Source organism: Hyla sarda, chromosome 6 (genome assembly GCF_029499605.1).
Source record: "Hyla sarda isolate aHylSar1 chromosome 6, aHylSar1.hap1, whole genome shotgun sequence".
Taxonomy (NCBI): domain Eukaryota; kingdom Metazoa; phylum Chordata; class Amphibia; order Anura; family Hylidae; genus Hyla; species Hyla sarda.
The window spans coordinates 195,366,812-195,386,335 of NC_079194.1; the positions used below are offsets into that span (position 1 = coordinate 195,366,812).

Sequence of the window (19,524 nt, forward strand, 5' to 3'; positions counted from 1 at the left end):
CCTTTTACCCCTTATGAAAAGGAAAAGTTGGGGGTTACACCAGTCTGTTAATGTAAAAAAAAAAAAATGTTTACACTAACATGCTGGTGTTGCCCCATACTTTTTATTTTCACAAGCAATAAAAGGAAAAAAGCCCCCCAAAATTTGTAACGCAATTTCTCCTGAGTACGGAAATACCCCATATGTGGGCGTAAAATGCTCTGCGGATGCACAACAAGGCTCAGAAGTGTGAGCGCACCATGTACACTTGAGGCTTAAATTGGTAATTTGCACAGGGGTGGCTGATTTTACAGTGGTTCTGACATAAACGCAAAAACATAAATACCCACATGTGACCCCATTTTGGAAACTACACCCCTCACGGAACGTAACAAGGGGTATAGTGAGCCTGAACACCCCACAGGTGTTTGACGAATTTTCATTAAATTTGGATGGGAAAATGAAAAAAAAAATGTTTTCACTAAAATGCTGGTGTTACCCTAAATTTTTCATTTTCACAAGGGAAAATAGTAAAAAAGCCCCCCTAAAATTTGTAACCCCATTTCCTCTGAGTAAGAACATACCCCGTATGTGGATGTAAAGTGCTCGGCGGGCAAACTACAATGCTCAGAAGAGAGGGAGCGCCATTGGGATTTTGAAGAGAAAATGTGTCCGGAATTGAAGGCCACATGAGTTTACAAAGCTCCCATAGTGCCAGAACAATGGACCCCCCCCCCCCACATGTGACCCCATTTTGGAAACTACACCCCTCGTGTAATGTAATAAGGGGTACAGTGAGCATTTACGCCCCACATGTGTCTGACAGATTCTTGGAACAGTGGTCCGTGAAAATGAAAAATTTTATTTTTCATTTGCACAGTTCACTGTTCCAAAGATCTGTCAAACGCCAGTGGGGTGTAAATACTCACTGCACCCCTTATTAAATTCTGTGAGGGGTGTAGTTTCCAAAATGGGGTCACATGTGGGGGGTCCACTGTTCTGGCACCACAGGGGGCTTTGTAAACGCACATGGCCCCTGACTACCATTCCAAACGAATTCTCTTTCCAAAAGCTCAATGGCGCTCCTCCTCTTCTGAGCATTGTATTTCGCCCGCAGAGCATTTTACGTCCTAACATGGGGTATTGCCATACTCAGAAGAGATGGGGTTACAAATTTTGGGGGGCATTCTCTCCCATAACCCTGTGTAAAAATTGTAAATTTGGGGAAGAAACTGCACTTTAGTGGAATTTTTTTATTTTATTTACACATCCGATTTTAACGAAAAGTCGTCAAACACCTGCATGGTGTTAAGGCTCACTGGACCCCTTGTTACGTGCCTTGAGGGGTGTAGTTTCCAAAATGGTATGCCATGTGGGGTTTTCTGCTGTTCTGGCACCATAGGGGCTTCCTCAATGTGACATGCCCCCCAAAAACCATTTCAGCAAAATTCACTCCAAAATCCCATTGTTGCTCCTTCCCTTCTGAGCCCTCTACTGCGCCCGCCGAACACTTGACATACACATATGAGGTATTTCCTTACTCGAGAGAAATTGGGTTACAAATTTTTGGAGGCTTTTTCTCCTATTACCACTTGTAAAAAATTCAAAAACTGGGTCTAAAAGAACATGCGAGTGTAAAAAATGAAGATTTTGAATTTTCTCCTTCACTTTGCTGCTATTCCTGTGAAACACCTAAAGGGGTAACAAACTTACTGAATGTCATTTTGGATACTTTGAGGGGTGCAGTTTTTATAATTGGGTCATTTGTGGGGTATTTCTAATAGGAAGGCCCTTCAAATCCACTTCAAACCTGAACTGGTCCCTGAAAAATTCTGATTTTGAAAATGTTGTGAAAAATTGGAAAATTGCTGCTGAACTTTGAAGCCCTCTGATGTCTTCCAAAAGTAAAAACATGTCAACTTTACATAGTTACATAGTTAGTACGGTCGAAAAAAGACATATGTCCATCAAGTTCAACCAGGGAATTAAGGGGTAGGGATGTGGCGCGATATTGGGGAAGGGATGAGATTTTATATTTCTTCATAAGCATTAATCTTATTTTGTTCCAGGAATGTATCTAATCCTGTTTTAAAGCTGTTAATTGTTCCTGCTGTGACCAGTTCCTGAGGTAGACCGTTCCATAATTTCACAGTCCTCACGGTAAAGAAGGCGTGTCGCCCCTTGAGACTAAACTTTTTCTTCTCCAGACGGAGGGAGTGCCCCCTCGTCCTTTGGGGGGGTTTAACCTGGAACAGTTTTTCTCCATATTTTTTGTATGGGCCATTAATATACTTATATACATTTATCATATCCCCCCTTAAACGTCTCTTCTCAAGACTAAACAATTGTAACTCCTTTAATCGCTCCTCATAGCTAAGATGTTCCATGCCCCATATTAGTTTAGTCGCGCGTCTCTGCACCCTTTCCAACTCCGCAGTGTCCCTTTTATGGACAGGTGACCAAAACTGAACAGCATATTCCAGGTGAGGCCATACCAATGCTTTATAAAGGGGGAGTATTATGTCCCTGCCCCTCGAGTCCATGCCTCTTTTGATACATGACAATATCCTGCCGGCTTTGGAAGCAGCAGCCTGACATTGCATGCTATTCTGTAGTCTGTGATCTACAAGTACACCCAGATCCTTCTCTACCAGTGACTCTGACAGTTTAATCCCCCCTAAGACATACGACGCATGCAGGTTATTAGTAGTGTTGCTCGCGAATATTCGCAATTCGAATATTATTCGCGAATATCGCATATTCGCGAATTCGCGAATTTCGCGAATATAGCGCTATATATTCGTAATTACGAATATTCATTTTTTTTTTTTTTTTTTTCACAGTACACATCACAGTGATCACCCCTCTCTGCTTCCAGCTTGTGTGGTGTAAAGAAGGCTCTAATACTACTGTGTGAGACTGGCGTGCGAAAATTCGCATATGCGAATATTCGTATATGCGAATTTTACCTTATGCTAATTTTGTATATGCTAATTTTCACATCTGTAAATTTTCGCATACGCGAAGTTTCGCATATGCGAAAATAAAACGAGGATATAACGAATATGCGAATATTCGTGAATATATGACGAATATTCGTCCATATATTCGCGAATATTCGCGAATTCGAATATGGCCTATGCCGCTCAACACTAGTTATTAGTACCCAGATGCATAACTTTACATTTATCCACATTGAACCTCATTTGCCAAGTGGATGCCCAGACACTTAGTCTATCCAAGTCATCTTGTAACTTATGCACATCCTCTATAGACTGTACCGTGCTACAAAGCTTGGTGTCATCTGCAAAGATAGAAACAGAGCTGTTAATACCATCCTCTATATCATTGATAAATAAATTAAACAACAGCGGTCCCAGTACTGAACCTTGGGGTACACCACTAATAACCGGGGACCAATCAGAGTACGAATCATTGACCACCACTCTCTGGGTACGATCCATGAGCCAGTGTTCAATCCAGTTACAAACTAAAATTTCCAAACCCAAAGACCTTAACTTACCTGTCAGACGTCTGTGAGGGACAGTATCAAACGCTTTAGCAAAATCCAGAAACACTATATCCACAGCCATTCCTCTGTCAAGGCTTCTACTCACCTCTTCATAAAAGCAAATTAGATTGGTTTGACAACTTCTATCCTTAGTAAACCCATGCTGGCTATCACTTATAATACAATTATCCCCTATGTATTCCTGTATGTAATCCCTTATAAGTCCTTCAAACAATTTACCCACAATGCACGTTAAACTTACCGGTCTATAGTTTCCTGGGGAAGACCTAGAGCCCTTTTTGAAGATTGGCACCACATTCGCCTTGCGCCAGTCCCTTGGCACAATACCAGACACCAGAGAACTTTATTATGCAAATATAAAGTAGACATATTGTATTTGTGAATCAATATATAATTTATTTGGAATATCTATTTTCCTTACAAGCAGAGAGCTTCAAAGTTAGAAAAATGCTAAATTTTCAAATTTTTCATCCAATTTTTGCATTTTTCCCAAGAAATGATGCAAGTATCGACAAAAATTTACCACTACTATAAAGTAGAATATGTCACGAAAAAACAATCTCAGAATCAAATTTATAAGTAAAAGCATCCCAGAGTTATTAATGCTTAAAGTGACAGTGGTCAGATTTGCAAAAAATGCTCCCGTCCTTAGGGTTACAATGGACTCCGTCCCCAAGGGGTTAAGGGGCTAAAAATTTGTACAATAATAGAAAAACTATGTAAACATGGCTATTGTTCTAACCGTACTTACCCCAGAATAAGGATAACATGTCAGTTTTATTGTTAAGTGTACTGCGTAAAAACAAGGCCCTTCAAAATTGCGAAATTGCTGATTTTTTTCCATTTCCCCTCACTTTTTGTTTTTTTGTGTACAGTTTATGGCATTGTTGCAAAGTACAATCGGCTGTGTCCTCAGGCCAGCCTTTGGCTGTCCAGGCATGCTGGGAGTTGTAGATTTGCAATAGATGGAGACACACTGTTTGGAAAACACTGCCTCAGGGAGTTAAAGGGGTATTCCGCCCTAAGACATCTTATCCCGTTATTCCGCGACCTCTGTGCAGCACCCGGAATTCTGTAACTCGAAATGTTGCTGCTGTACACATTATTGATGGATTAAAAACTTTTTCACTATTTTGGAGTGCTGTATTGATTGGATTTTTACTGATATAGTATAGTATAGTATAGTATCGTATAATATATTTCGATAGTACTTGGTCACATGTTACTTATAGTGTCCACGAAAAATATAGGAAAGTTAATTTAACCCTACCTACCCCCCATTTGCGAGGGTCAGGGTTTTTCTTTAAAGGGGTACTCGGCCCCTAGACATCTGAAGGATAGGGGAAAAGATATCTGATTGCGGGGGTCCCACTGCTGGGAACCCCCACGATCTCTCCTGCAGCACCCCATGTCATTTGCTGCATGGAACAAATTTCCCTCCGTGTCTGATGGTGGGCGATACAGGGGCCTGAGTATTGTGACATCACGGCCCCGCCCCCACGTGATATCACGGCCCACCCCCTCAATGCAAGTCTATGGGTGGGGGCGTGGCACGCCCACTCCTCTGGACTTGTATTGAGGGGGCTGGGTGTGAAATCACAAGGGGGGGGGGCTGTGATGTCATGATACTCCAGTTTCGGCATGACCCGATCCACCGCATACCCCAATAACTACACCAGTTTGGATGTCCATCTTTGTCTCTTGCCTAAGTATTTTATTTATTGTAATGATGTACTGTGTCATTGCTATTGTTTATCTATGGACATTGATATAGCATAGACATTGGGACACTTTCATCTAACATATTGCTATTTCATACTGGTTAGTAGGTATAGAGTGCGGTATTTCGGACAGGGTCACTCACCTGTGGGAGGGGGTTCATGGTATAAGTGTCATTTATTTAAGTGTTGATGTGTTGTTGTGGATTTAATAAAGTATCAGAAATGATTTATTACATTATAGTGGTGTGCACTTTTTTCAGTGTTAATCTATCCTTATAGTGTTTTGAGTTCGGCTGTCAAGCCACACCCTCTGCAGGCCATGTGCCATCACACAAAGCCAAGCCCCACCTTTTTTATTTTCTATCCTTTTTGTGCTTTGGTCTGGCTTGCAAATCACGCCCACTCCCACGAAATCACGCCCCTCCTATCTTCAGCTAACAATAGCCCTCATTTACTAAGCTAAAACCTACTAGTTTTTGTGGGGTTTTTCCAATTTATTTTTGTGCATAGTGTCTGAGACATGTCTCAGACAATGTCTGACAGTGTGCACCAGGAAAATCCGAAAAACCTGACATTGTATTGTGAAAAGCCGGAAAAATGTGTGGTCTGCCACAAAGGGGACATGGTCAGTCCATAAAGGGGCGTGGTTTCACAACCCGACCTATTTACTATTAAATTCACAGAAAATCCTGTGAAAAAATGGCTGGAAATTTCCACCTGGAAAAATCTGGTAAAAAAAATGTTTTTGAATCCCAATCCCAATAGAGAGGAATCCTGCAAGTCGGAAACAACATTTCCCACTAGTAAAAAACCAACACTCAAATAAGTAAATGAGACCCAATATCTTCATTCCAATTCAGCCTCACCGACGGAATATGAGGAAGGAGATGAGGGTGAGATATGAGTATAGGATATAGGGATGGGATATGAGGACAGCATATGAGGACAGCATTTGGGGACAGGATATGAGGTAGGGATATAAGGACAGGATAAAAGGTGGTATATGATGAGAGGATATGAGGTCCAGATATGAGGACAGCATTTGGGGATGGGATATGAGGTAGGGATATAAGGACAGGATAAAAGGTGGTATATGATGACAGGATATAAGGTCCAGATATGAGGACGGGATATGAGGTCAGGATATGAGGTTGGAATATGAGGTCTCGATATGAGGACGGGATGTGAGGTCTGGATATGAGGTCGGAATATGAGGATGGGATAGGAGGTCAGGATATGAGGTTGGAATATGAGGTCCAGATATGAGGACGGGATATGAGGTTGGAATATGAGGTCTGGATATGAGGACAGGATATGAGGTCAAGATAAAAGGTCGGGATATGAGGTCGGGATATAAGGACAGGATAAAAGGACGTGATATTATGATGATGCTATATATCTATTTATTTATTAAAGAGGATTTGCATAAAGGAATGAGACATCTTTTTTTTTAGAACAGTTCTTATAAGATATAGGGCTTTTCATCCAGCTTCCATGGGTCCCCTATACACTGCGCAGGAACACTTGCAGCAGGCGACATCGCCGGGTAGACGGACGCCTGCCACACGGCTCCCCCAGTACACACGTACATAAAGCAGGCTCCGGCGCTAATGTGTGGAGTGTGCGCGCAGCAGTGCCCGGGAGCCAGTCAGGCGGAGAGGGGCACCGCGCCGCTAGAGCGCGCATTACGGTAAAGCGAAGGACCAGATCCTGGAGCCGCATCGGGAGAGCAGCCGGAGCATCTCATTCAGCAGCACCGGGAGCCATGGCCAAGGAGCGGCCGGAGAAAGCCGAGGAGACCGAGCAGATGATCGAGAAGGAGGGAGCCAAGGAAGTGGCCGAGGTGCCAGGAGGGGCGGCGGATGGCAGGGACATGAGAGCCGTGCTTCTCTCCGCCTTTGGAGGGCTCAACAAGCTGCGCGTGGCCCGGAAAGTGATGCCCGAGCCCCAGGACGGAGAAGTGAAGATCCGGGTGAAAGCCTGGTCCGGTACCTTTTCTATACTTCCCCATTCACCATGTACTGGGGGAGGGAAGAGTTAATACATCAGGAGCTCCCTTATGCCAGGGAGTTTTTTAAAGGGTTAACTGGAAGTCAATGAGATGAAGTAATTGAGAGTTCAATGGAAGACAGCCCAATGGTGTAAAGGAGACTGCAGGCAAGGCTGGCCATGAAAGGGTTAACTGGGATGCAACCTATTGGTGGTTAACCGGTAGGCAAACTGCCTATGGGAGGTTTAACTGGAAAGCAACCTGTTGAAGAAAAGTGATGAAAGGGTTAACTGAATGACAACCTGGCAGTGGAAGGGTTACATTATTAGCCGACCTGGGAAGGGTTAATTAGGCCTACTGGACAGTGGGAAGGTTAACCAGTGGGCAAGCTAGATAATGGGGTGCCTACTGGACAATCAACCAGAACGGCAGCCTAGCAACTAACGTGTAATGGGAACGGCAACCTGACCCATCCACAGCTGGACAATGGAAGGGTTAACTGGATAGCTAGTTTAGTAGCTGAATGGTTAACCAGAAGGGCAGCCTAGCAACTTCATTGTTTAAGTGTAAAGGCATTCCAATCATGGTAGAGGTGACCGATCAGCTATAGTGTGCAATGGAAGGGGTAATCAAAGGGTTAACTTATTAGGAGAATGCACATATGTCAATGGTATAATTGAAGGGTTAACTCCAAAGCAACCTGTTGATGGATGAGTCAACTTAGTGGCCTAACGATAATAAAGGGTTTAGACCATGTTCACACAGTAAAATCGCCGTAAATCGCCATTTTTAGTAAACAAAATGAAAAAGAAATTCTGTCAATTTCACGGTAATAATATGATCCGTGGTGGTCGATAGAAAATCATGAAATGAAGTGATGTCATTGATCGTCATTTTCTATTATTTATGCCCAGTGTTTCCAATCATTAAAGAATCACAGATTTTTATGCAAAAAGGGTTGAAAAACAGGCAATTTCTTCAGAAGTTTTTTCATAAAAATCAACAGAATATTTTTTTTATGGCTGAAAGTAACAACCAAAAACGGTGTGTGAACGGGGTTAACTAAACCAAAGTGTCTAAAGTAATAACCGGAAGACAACCTGATAGTAGGAGGGGTAAACTAGTAGAAAGTGGTCCGTGTTCAGGTCATCATGGGGCTCAATGGAATTCTCTCTGGTGAATGAAGAGTTAACTGGATATGCTACCAGTAATAGAAGGGCTGTACGTGTGTGGTCCGGGTAGGTATAGCAATCAGTCATGAAAGGGTTACACCAGGTATAACTGTTGGATATGAGCGGTGACTGTATACTGGGTGGTTCCACCATACTGTACTCCACTACCGGTTGTCACCTGGTTACATTATGCAACATTTCCTCCCATTCTATGAATTGTCTATTGACATTACTGAGTATTAGGATTATTCTTTGGATGACTGACCAATGATATTTGATAATTCTGCATCTATCAGTTACTAGGGGGATAAAGGAAGGTTTTTGTGTAATTATAAGGAACACAAAATATAAAAGTTTGTTTGTTGTTGTTTTTTTGTTTGTTTGTTTTTTTAAATCATTCTTATGTCATTATTACTTATACCATTATTAAATCTATTTTAACCCATTTCTGACCCATTGCCGGAATCTATTTAGTGATACAACGATTTGCTGCCGTTGTGAGGCCCTCGTACGCTGCTGAATATTGATGCGCCTTGCAACTTTAATTGAAAAGACATTTACAGAGTGATGAGACGGCGCTGATAGCATGTGCCTAACTGAGGCCTTGATATTTACATTTTCAGGAAGTTATGTTACTATGGAGACAGGATCCAAAAGATGCTCCATGTCCTGGTGATAAGACCCACCTCTTTAGTCTGTTAGGCAGTATGCAGATGTAGTAGAGCTAAGCCATTACCCATTGGCACCACTAACTGTGATATATGGTCACTCGGCTCCCATCTCGGGTCGCTCCTCCGGAGGGATCTTCAAGACAGCGTGGGGCGCTCAGAGGCGACTGCCGGCGGTTTCACGCAATGAATGCGCTTCGTCCGGCCTCGAGGCCGGACGAAGCGCATTCATTGCGTGAAACCGCCGGCAGTCGCCTCTGAGCACCCCACGCTATCTGGAAGATCCCTTCAGAGGAGCGACCCGAGATGGGAGCCGAGTGACCAGGTTTATGCGGTGAGTGCAGGACGCCCGTCCTTTTCTTCATTTTATCTATTGATGACTTCTGTTTCAATTGTCCTAGCACCGCCGTATATGGTTTGTACTGGTCTCCTGCCTAGTGTGAGTATATCCATCTCGTGGTGATAGAGGGTTGAAGGTATCGGTGCCACTTTTTGGTTCTTCTGTTTGGACTGTGATATTACAATGTGTTGTGGGGTTTTAGATTGGCACACCTAATGAGATATCAAAGAGTAAAGCTGGGTTCACATATGTCCGGCATCCGGCATAGATCTCCACTCAACTGATGCTGTAACTGGTGATAAGTTGTCATCAGTTGTATGGCATCCGGCGTCCATTGTTTCTGCACAGCGGACTGGGGTAAACCGGCGTCAAAATTGAGACGGTGGATGATTGCGAACTGTCCTATTCAAATGAATGCTATCAGTTTTAGCATCAGTTTCCCTCCGGTGCATGCCAGAGGGAAATTATATCGGACACCTGATATATGTAAAAGGGGTATTCCAAGACATCACTGGTGATGACTTATCTTTTTTTAGGTCATCATGTCATGTTAATGGACATCTGACCCCCAGAAACCCCACCAATCAGCAGGATTAGGGGACTACAGGTGGTAAATGTAAATGTCATCATTTTGTGTTTACTCCTTAAAGGAAATCTGTCACCAGTGTTACCTGCAAGTGACACTGATGACAATGGTACTCACCTTGTCCCGTTCCGTGGCGGGGATCTCCGGTAATCTCCTCAGTTAGCTCCGTTCTGGGCACCCTGCTTGGGGCATGGGCGGAGCTTAGTGACGTCACTGCTGCTGTTCTCTCACAGTGAGACCGAGCAGAGAGCAGCAGCGGTTTGGGGCATGGGCGGAGCTTAGTAACGCGCTCTCTGCTGGGTCCCGTTGTGAGAGAACGTCAGTAAGCTCTGCCAGTGCCCCAAGCCGGGTGCCCGGAGCGGAGCTAACGGAGGAGATTACCGAAGATCTCCGCCAGGGAACGGGACAAGGTGAGTACCGTTGTCATCAGTGTCACCTGCACTAAATGTCGGTACTGACAGGTTAGTGCAGGTGACACTGGTGACAGATTTCCTTTAAAGCACAGAGCCAATGTAAATTTTTTCCTACTCGGCTTTTAAAAGCCATAGAGAGGAATTTATTAAATTATTTTGACTAGTTTATTCCTCAAAATTTGTTGCAGAAAAAGTCACAGGCTGGTCCCGTCCAACTTTTCCTGCAACATTTAATTTAGACTGTTTATTTTTTATGACCACAAAGTGATCTGATTTAGATAACGTTCAGTCTTTATAAATGCCCTCATAATTCTTATTTTTTAACCACAGGGCCATACGGGGGCTTGTACTTTGCAGTGACACCTTTTTTTTTTTTACCATAACATCTATGCAGTTTTAAAACCTTTGGGGGGGTTCCTTTTTACGCAGTGCACTTTACGCTAAAAACAATGCCTAATAATTGTCCTCTTCTGATCGCTATAACATTTTTATTTACGTATACAGGGCTGTATGTATTATTTCATTTTTTATGATGTGACAGAAAAGCTGCTATTTTGGTATTTGGTATTTTTTTACATTTACGCTGTATAAACATTATATTTTAATAGTTTGGACATATCCGCATGTAACAATATCATTTCTCAGGTTTTTTTGGGGTGAAGGGGGTTTACAGTTATTTTTTATTTCTTTTTTTTAGGGAAAAAGGGAGTGATTATTATTATTTTTTTTATTATTAGGGGGGCTTTTATATCATTTTCAAAACTTTTTGTTCTATTTATTTTACACCTTTTAAGCCCCCAGAGGGGGCTTTTATATGCAATCATTTGATGCAGTTATTAGTAATAACATAGTACTGATCAGTGCACAAGAAGATCGGTCATCCTGCAGCAGGGAGCAGGTGAGGAGGCAACTGGCCGCCACTTACACTCATAGGACCCCGCAATAGCACTGCGGGGATCCAGTGAGCCCACCTGCTTTTTCTGTTGCAGAAATCCCAATTCCGGAGTCCCCAGAAAGAATAAACATATCTATTTTTTCTATGGAGTCCACACAGAAATACATTGCGGTGTACAAATACGGTGTATTTCCGAGCTGTCCTAGCACCAGCATGTTCTGCCAGTGTTCCGCTGTCGGGGCAATGTCCACACAAAAATGTTCTGTACTGGCATTGCTGTGTGAACATAGCCTTAGTGTAAACTGCACCATCCACTGTGATTCCAGAAAAATAACCCACTAAAAATCTGCCCTTTTGGACAGATGGTCAGTTTGGGTCTGGTGATCCCAAATGTATATATTTTTATAGTTTTATTACTTTTGCTGATGGAAACCAATCTAAACCATGCAAAATCAAAAAAATTAAAGATTTTGAACCCAATAGTGGTCTTCAACCTGCGGACCTCCAGATGTTGCAAAACTACAACTCCCAGCATGCCCGGACAGCCGTTGGCTGTCCGGGCATGCTGGGAGTTGTAGTTTTGCAACATCTGGAGGTCCGCAGATTGAAGACCACTGCATAGGAGGTAATACTCACGTGTCCCCACCGCTCCGAACCCGTCACCGCTGCCCTGGATGTCGCTCCATCGCTGTCGCCATGTCCCCGTCGCTCTGCTGCCGGCCTGCTGCTGAACATCTCTGCTGCCGGCCGGGTATCCTCGCTCTCCGTCGCCGTCATCACGTCGTTACGCACGCCGACGCACGTACGCGACGACGTGATGACGAGGAAGGAGAGCGCCGGCCATACAGGGGATCCCTGAACGGAGAAAACACCGAGGAGGCAGGTAAGGTCCCTCCCGGTGTCCTGTAAGCACTAACCCGGCTATTCAGTCGGGCTGTTCGGGACCGCCGCAGTGAAATCGCGGGGCGGTCCCGAACATCCCGACTGAACTGCCGGGTTAGTGTCACTTTCCCTTCAGACGCGGCGGTCAGCTTTGATCACCGCGTCTGAAGGGTTAATACAGGGCATCACCGCGATCGGTGATGTCCTGTATTAGCCGCGGGTCCTAGCCGTTGATGCCGCAGGGACCGCCGCGATAGGGGTGTATTCGCCGTACAAGATGCACCGACTTTTTCCCCCCAGTTTTGGGAAAGAAAAAGTACGTCTTATACGGCGAAAAATACGGTATATGGTAAAATCACATTTTTTTGTGTTGACACATTCCAAGACCAGGGGCGAATTTAAAGGCTTATGAACCCTTGTGCAAAAATTTAGCTTGAGCCTCCCTCTCCTCGGGCAACTATTATTTACTGGCACGAAATAAGAGATTTCTTCTTTATTTAAAAAAAGGGGGTTTCAAAAAATAAAAGAAAAAAATCTGATTGGTTGCTATGGGCAACTGCACCACTCTAACTCTACACAGGTCTGGAAAAATGTCCCTTCCCCCAAGTATTATGTCTATATACCTGGTTATTTAGATCAGTAAAAGGATTAAAGCTCAATTCCCTTGGGGTCTAGGCCAGTGAGTGGGTGGAAGCAAGGCTCTTTGGTTTTTTAGGGCAATGAAAGTGTTAATGTGTTAGTGTTAAGTCACAGGGCAAAACATGCAATTGAAGTGTTTTGTGTGTAAATCTACAGCTCCCAGTATGACCTGAACAATTTATAGGATGTGCTGGAAGCATCACAGACTAGAAAGGTGCCAGACATCGTCTCTCTACAGATTATACAGGGATGACAGCACAGAAGCAGAATACAGTGACTCGTTTTCTGTCTTTTTATTTTAATGGGGACAATGGCACATCATAAAGGGGGACAATGGCACATCATAAAGGGAGACAATGGCACATCATAAAGGGGGACAATGGTACATCATAAAGGGGGACAATGGCACATCATAAAGGGGGACAATGGCACATCATAAAGGGGGAACAGTGGCATATCATAAAGGGGGACAATGGCACATCATAAAGGGGGACAATGGCACATCATAAAGGGAGACAATGGCACATCATAAAGGGGGACAATGGCACATCATAAAGGGGGACAATGGCACATCATAAAGGGGGACAATGGCACATCATAAAGGGGGACAATGGCACATCATAAAGGGGGACAATGGTACATCATAAAGGGGGACAATGGCACATCATAAAGGGGGACAATGGCACATCATAAAGGGGGACAATGGCACATCATAAAGGGGGACAATGGCACATCATAAAGGGGGACAATGGTACATCATAAAGGGGGACAATGGCACATCATAAAGGGGGACAATGGCACATCATAAAGGGGGACAATGGCACATCATAAAGGGGGACAATGGCACATCATAAAGGGAGACAATGGCACATCATAAAGGGGGACAATGGCACATCATAAAGGGGGACAATGGCACATCATAAAGGGGGACAATGGCACATCATAAAGGGGGACAATGGCACATCATAAAGGGGGACAATGGCACATCATAAAGGGGGACAATGGTACATCATAAAGGGGGACAATGGCACATCATAAAGGGGGACAATGGCACATCATAAAGGGGGACAATGGCACATCATAAAGGGGGACAATGGCACATCATAAAGGGGGACAATGGTACATCATAAAGGGGGACAATGGCACATCATAAAGGGGGACAATGGCACATCATAAAGGGGGACAATGGCACATCATAAAGGGGGACAATGGCACATCATAAAGGGGGACAATGGCACATCATAAAGGGGGACAATGGTACATCATAAAGGGGGACAATGGCACATCATAAAGGGGGGACAATGGCACATCATAAAGGGGGACAATGGCACATCATAAAGGGGGACAATGGCACATCATAAAGGGGGACAATGGCACATCATAAAGGGGGACAATGGCACATCATAAAGGGGGACAATGGCACATCATAAAGGGGGACAATGGCACATCATAAAGGGGGACAATGGCACATCATAAAGGGGGACAATGGCACATCATAAAGGGGGACAATGGTACATCATAAAGGGGGACAATGGCACATCATAAAGGGGGACAATGGCACATCATAAAGGGGGACAATGGCACATCATAAAGGGGGACAATGGCACATCATAAAGGGGGACAATGGCACATCATAAAGGGGGACAATGGCACATCATAAAGGGGGACAATGGCACATCATAAAGGGGGACAATGGCACATCATAAAGGGGGACAATGGCACATCATAAAGGGGGACAATGGCACATCATTAAAGGGGACAATGGCACATCATAAAGGGGGACAATGGCACATCATAAAGGGGGACAATGGTACATCATAAAGGGGGACAATGGCACATCATAAAGGGGGACAATGGCACATCATAAAGGGGGACAATGGCACATCATAAAGGGGGACAATGGTACATCATAAAGGGGGACAATGGCACATCATAAAGGGGGACAATGGCACATCATAAAGGGGGACAATGGTACATCATAAAGGGGGACAATGGCACATCATAAAGGGGGACAATGGCACATCATAAAGGGGGACAATGGCACATCATAAAGGGGGACAATGGCACATCATAAAGGGGGACAATGGCACATCATAAAGGGGGACAATGGCACATCATAAAGGGGGACAATGGCACATCATAAAGGGGGACAATGGCACATCATAAAGGGGGACAATGGTACATCATAAAGGGGGACAATGGCACATCATAAAGGGGGACAATGGCACATCATAAAGGGGGACAATGGCACATCATAAAGGGGGACAATGGCACATCATAAAGGGGGACAATGGTACATCATAAAGGGGGACAATGGCACATCATAAAGGGGGACAATGGCACATCATAAAGGGGGACAATGGCACATCATAAAGGGGGACAATGGCACATCATAAAGGGGGACAATGGCACATCATAAAGGGGGACAATGGCACATCATAAAGGGGGACAATGGTACATCATAAAGGGGGACAATGGCACATCATAAAGGGGGACAATGGCACATCATTAAAGGAGGACAATGGCACATCATTAAAGGGGAACAGTGGCACATCATTAAAGGGGAACAATGGCACATCATAAAGGGGAACAATGGCACATCATAAAGGGGGAACAGTGGCACATCATTAAAGGGGGACAATGGCACATCATAAAGGGGGACAATGGCACATCATAAAGGGGGACAATGGCACATCATAAAGGGGGACAATGGCACATCATAAAGGGGGACAATGGTACATCATAAAGGGGGACAATGGTACATCATAAAGGGGGACAATGGCACATCATAAAGGGGGACAATGGCACATCATAAAGGGGGACAATGGCACATCATAAAGGGGGACAATGGCACATCATAAAGGGGGACAATGGTACATCATAAAGGGGGACAATGGCACATCATAAAGGGGGACAATGGCACATCATAAAGGGGGACAATGGCACATCATAAAGGGGGACAATGGTACATCATAAAGGGGGACAATGGCACATCATAAAGGGGGACAATGGTACATCATAAAGGGGGAACAGTGTCACATCATTAAAGGGGGACAATGGCACATCATTAAAGGGGAACAGGGGCACATCATTAAAGGGGAAAAGTGGCATATCATTAAAGGGGAACAGTGGCACATCATTAAAGGGGGCAGTGGCATATCATTAAAGGGGGCAGTGGCACATAATAAAAGGGGCAGATACACATTATCAAGGGGGCAGTGGCATATTATTAAAGGGGAACAATGGCACATCATAAAGGGGAACAGTGGCACATCATTAAAGGGGAACAATGGCACATCATAAAGGGGAACAGGGGCACATCTTTAAAGGGGAAAAGTGGCATATCATTAAAGGGGAAAAGTGGCATATCATTAAAGGGGAACAGTGGCACATCATTAAAGGGGGCAGTGGCATATCATTAAAGGGGGCAGTGGCATATCATTAAAGGGGGCAGTGGCACATAATAAAAGGGGCAGATACACATTATCAAGGGGGCAGTGGCATATTATTAAAGGGGAACAATGGCACATCATAAAGGGGAACAGTGGCACATCATTAAAGGGGAACAATGGCACATCATAAAGGGGAACAGTGGCACATCCTTAAAGGGGAACAATGGCACATCATAAAGGGGGAACAGTGGCATATCATAAAGGGGAACAGTGGCATATCATTAAAGGGGGACAATAGCACATCATAAAGGGGGAACAGTGGCACATCATTAAGGGGACAGTGGCACATCATTAGTAGAACAATGGCACCTCATTAAGGGGTCAGTGGCACATCATTAAAGGGGGCAGTGGCATATCATTAAAGGGGGCAGTGGCATATCATTAAAGGGGGCAGTGGCAGATAATAAAAGGGGCAGATACACATTATCAAGTGGGGCAGTGGCACATTATTAAAGGGACAGTGGCATATCATTAAGAGGGGCCGTGGAACATCATTAATGGAAACAGTAGCACATTATTAAGGGGGGACAATGGCACATTATTAAGGGGGACAGTGGAACATTAAGGGAGGCAGTGGCACAGGGTGACATAAAATGGACCTATCAGCAGAAAAACATGGGAGTATGTAAGCCCATGGCTAGATAGGGCTAGTCTTTAGAATTCTAGGCATACCTGCTTTATCTTTATAGTGCTAAGATTGAAACCTTTTTGTTTAATGCAAATGAATCCCAAAAACCCAGAGATGTCCCCCACCCTGGCAAGAGCCCATTTCCAGCCAATTTATCTAGTGTCAGTCAAATGGGGTAGGTGGATGCAAGCAGGTACAGAGGCAGTAAATAAAAGGATGCAGGTTGGACTTACCTGGGTTTTTGAGCCTAATTTGCATAGTAAAAAGGGCTTATATTTTGGTGCTGGAAATATGATGAAAAAGAAAGGTATTTCCAGAATTCTGGAGAATAGCCCTATCTAGGGTTATGATTATTAACACCTGTTTACCTTCTGACAGGTCCACTTTAATGATGTGCCACTGTCCACTTTAATGATGTGCCACTCTTCCCCTCTCTGATGTGCAACTGTCCTCCTCAATGATGGGCAACAATCCTCCTTTAAGATGTGCCACTGTCCCCTTTAATGATGTTCCACTTCCCCCCCTCAGTCATGTGCAGTTATCCTCCTCAATGATGTGCCACTTTCCTCTTCAAAGATGTTCCACTGTCCCCCTCAATGATGTGCAACTGTCCTCCTCAATGATGTCCATTGTCCTCCTTAATGATGTGCCACTGTCCTCTTCAAACATGTGCCACTGCCCCCTTAATGATGTGCAACTGTCCCCCTTAGTGATGTGCAACTGTCCCCCTCACTGATGTGCAACTGTCCTCCTCAATGATGTGCAACTGTCCTCCTCAATGATGTGCAACTGTCCCCCTCACTGATGTGCAACTGTCCCCCTCAATGATGTGCAACTGTCCTCCTCAATGATGTCCATTGTCCCCCTTAATGATGTGCCACTGTCCTCTTCAAAGATGTGCCACTGTCCTCTTCAAAGATGTGCCACTGCCCCCCATAATGTTGTGCAAATGTCCTCCTTAATGATGTGCCACTGTCCCGTGACAATACTTACCTTTCCCAGCTTCAGTGCTTCTCTGCAGATCTTGTCTTTTCTAGTCAGGTCTTGCCAGCAGAATGTTGCAGACAGCACTACATGCACTACCTGCATTGCAGTGGAAATGTCAAACAGCCAAGCACTTGGATTGTCCAGTTGCGGGAAACCTCCACTTGATCTTTTGTGGCCTGGTCACAATTGTGATCTGTGCAATGCCTAATACTATACCACTGGGCAAAACCCTTAACTTTTTCCATCACTGTATTGGGGTTGGCGGTTATTTTGCAGATTAGTTTTTTATTAATTTTTTTGCCACGTAGTTAAAAAAAAATTTCTATGGATTGCTACGATTGCAGCAGTGCTCCAGACTAAAAAAAAAAAAACCTAAATAAATACCTCTGGCTCCAAAATTTCATATATTTAGGAGACAAATAATTTTTTATTAGATGCAGAAAGACAAATAAACAAGAAGTGCTTGTGCGGGATCACCTATGTTGAATGGAGATTCTTGGAGAAAGGAAACGTTCTCACTCAGGCACAACACTTAATTCAGGCACAACACTTACAAAGGCATAGCAAGGTAGATCAAGCTGCTGCGGCTTCCCGTACCGAAAGCATCGGCGTTGAATCAGGGTAAGGAGGAGGGGGTGAAGCCGCAAAGTGGTCTCCGCGCTGCTATACGTTCGGTGGTATCGGTAAAGATTCTGAAGTCATCAGTATTGTAAATTCAACTTTATTACGTTCGCACAACGCGTTTCTGGGTGTAAACCCTTTCATCAGGCATGATACCGTTAGATAGCATAGGAAGACACATACCTTTCATAGATATGTCCATGCTTCCATAACAGTCTCCTTGATCCCCTTCTCATCCTTGTTCCTGCTTGATAGACAGTCAGGACAAATCTTGCTTCTGCTCAGGTGTGAGATTTGGAAACAGAGCTCGGCTTCCAGCGGGCTGTCAATGAAGCAGAGACAGGGATGGGAGGGGTAGTGAGGAGGTGTGCCTGAAACGTAATTGACCCCCCTCCCCTTGTGTGTAGAGGAAGATGGGGTGCATTATATACACACAGGAGGAGGTGGCAAAATTCTTGTCGTCAGTGCCATCCCAAGGTCCTGCAACTATGTCACAACAGTAGCTGACGTAGCTCAACAAAAGAGGCACAGTATGGGCAGATTAACATAGGATTAGGTGCAGATTTTACCTGACTCCTCCTAATGTTCCTCTCTGGTGGCAGAGCTTCTCTCTATGTGACTGGCATATGTGCAAGATTGATCACAGTGTGTCAAGCTGATAAATCTGTCACAATTTTTGGCACACCTAAAGCCACACCCTTTCCATAACCATACCCTATTTTTTGGGCAGAAAAGTGTCAAAAAAAAGTGTTGAAAATGCATAGTAAATGTGGCAGAAGTCAAATCTTACACATTTGTAATAGTAGATCTGGGCTGGCATGTAAATTCATAGCCATAGGAGTAGCACTTCATAGGCACTTTATGATCGTAAAGTGGCACTTGTTCTAATTTTAATATCAATCATTGGATGTAACTTTGAGCGTATTTAAAGAGTTTCTATTCTATTTATAACTGCAAATCAAAGGACCTTTTCTACAGATGCACCACATAGGGCGTATTCTTACTTTATGCAGATGAAG

The 19,524-nt window shown here is 44.1% G+C and overlaps 1 protein-coding gene across 1 annotated transcript in view; it reads left to right on the plus strand.

The window, feature by feature from the left end:
- The first annotated feature begins 6,817 nt into the window (after positions 1–6,817).
- Positions 6,818–19,524, plus strand: part of VAT1L (vesicle amine transport 1 like) — a 66,443-nt gene continuing 53,736 nt past the window's right edge. The window contains exon 1 of the mRNA XM_056526114.1: positions 6,818–7,215. Within this exon, the coding sequence (XP_056382089.1) occupies positions 6,998–7,215 (218 nt within the window). The 5' untranslated portion in view covers positions 6,818–6,997. The remainder of the gene's footprint in view (positions 7,216–19,524) is intronic.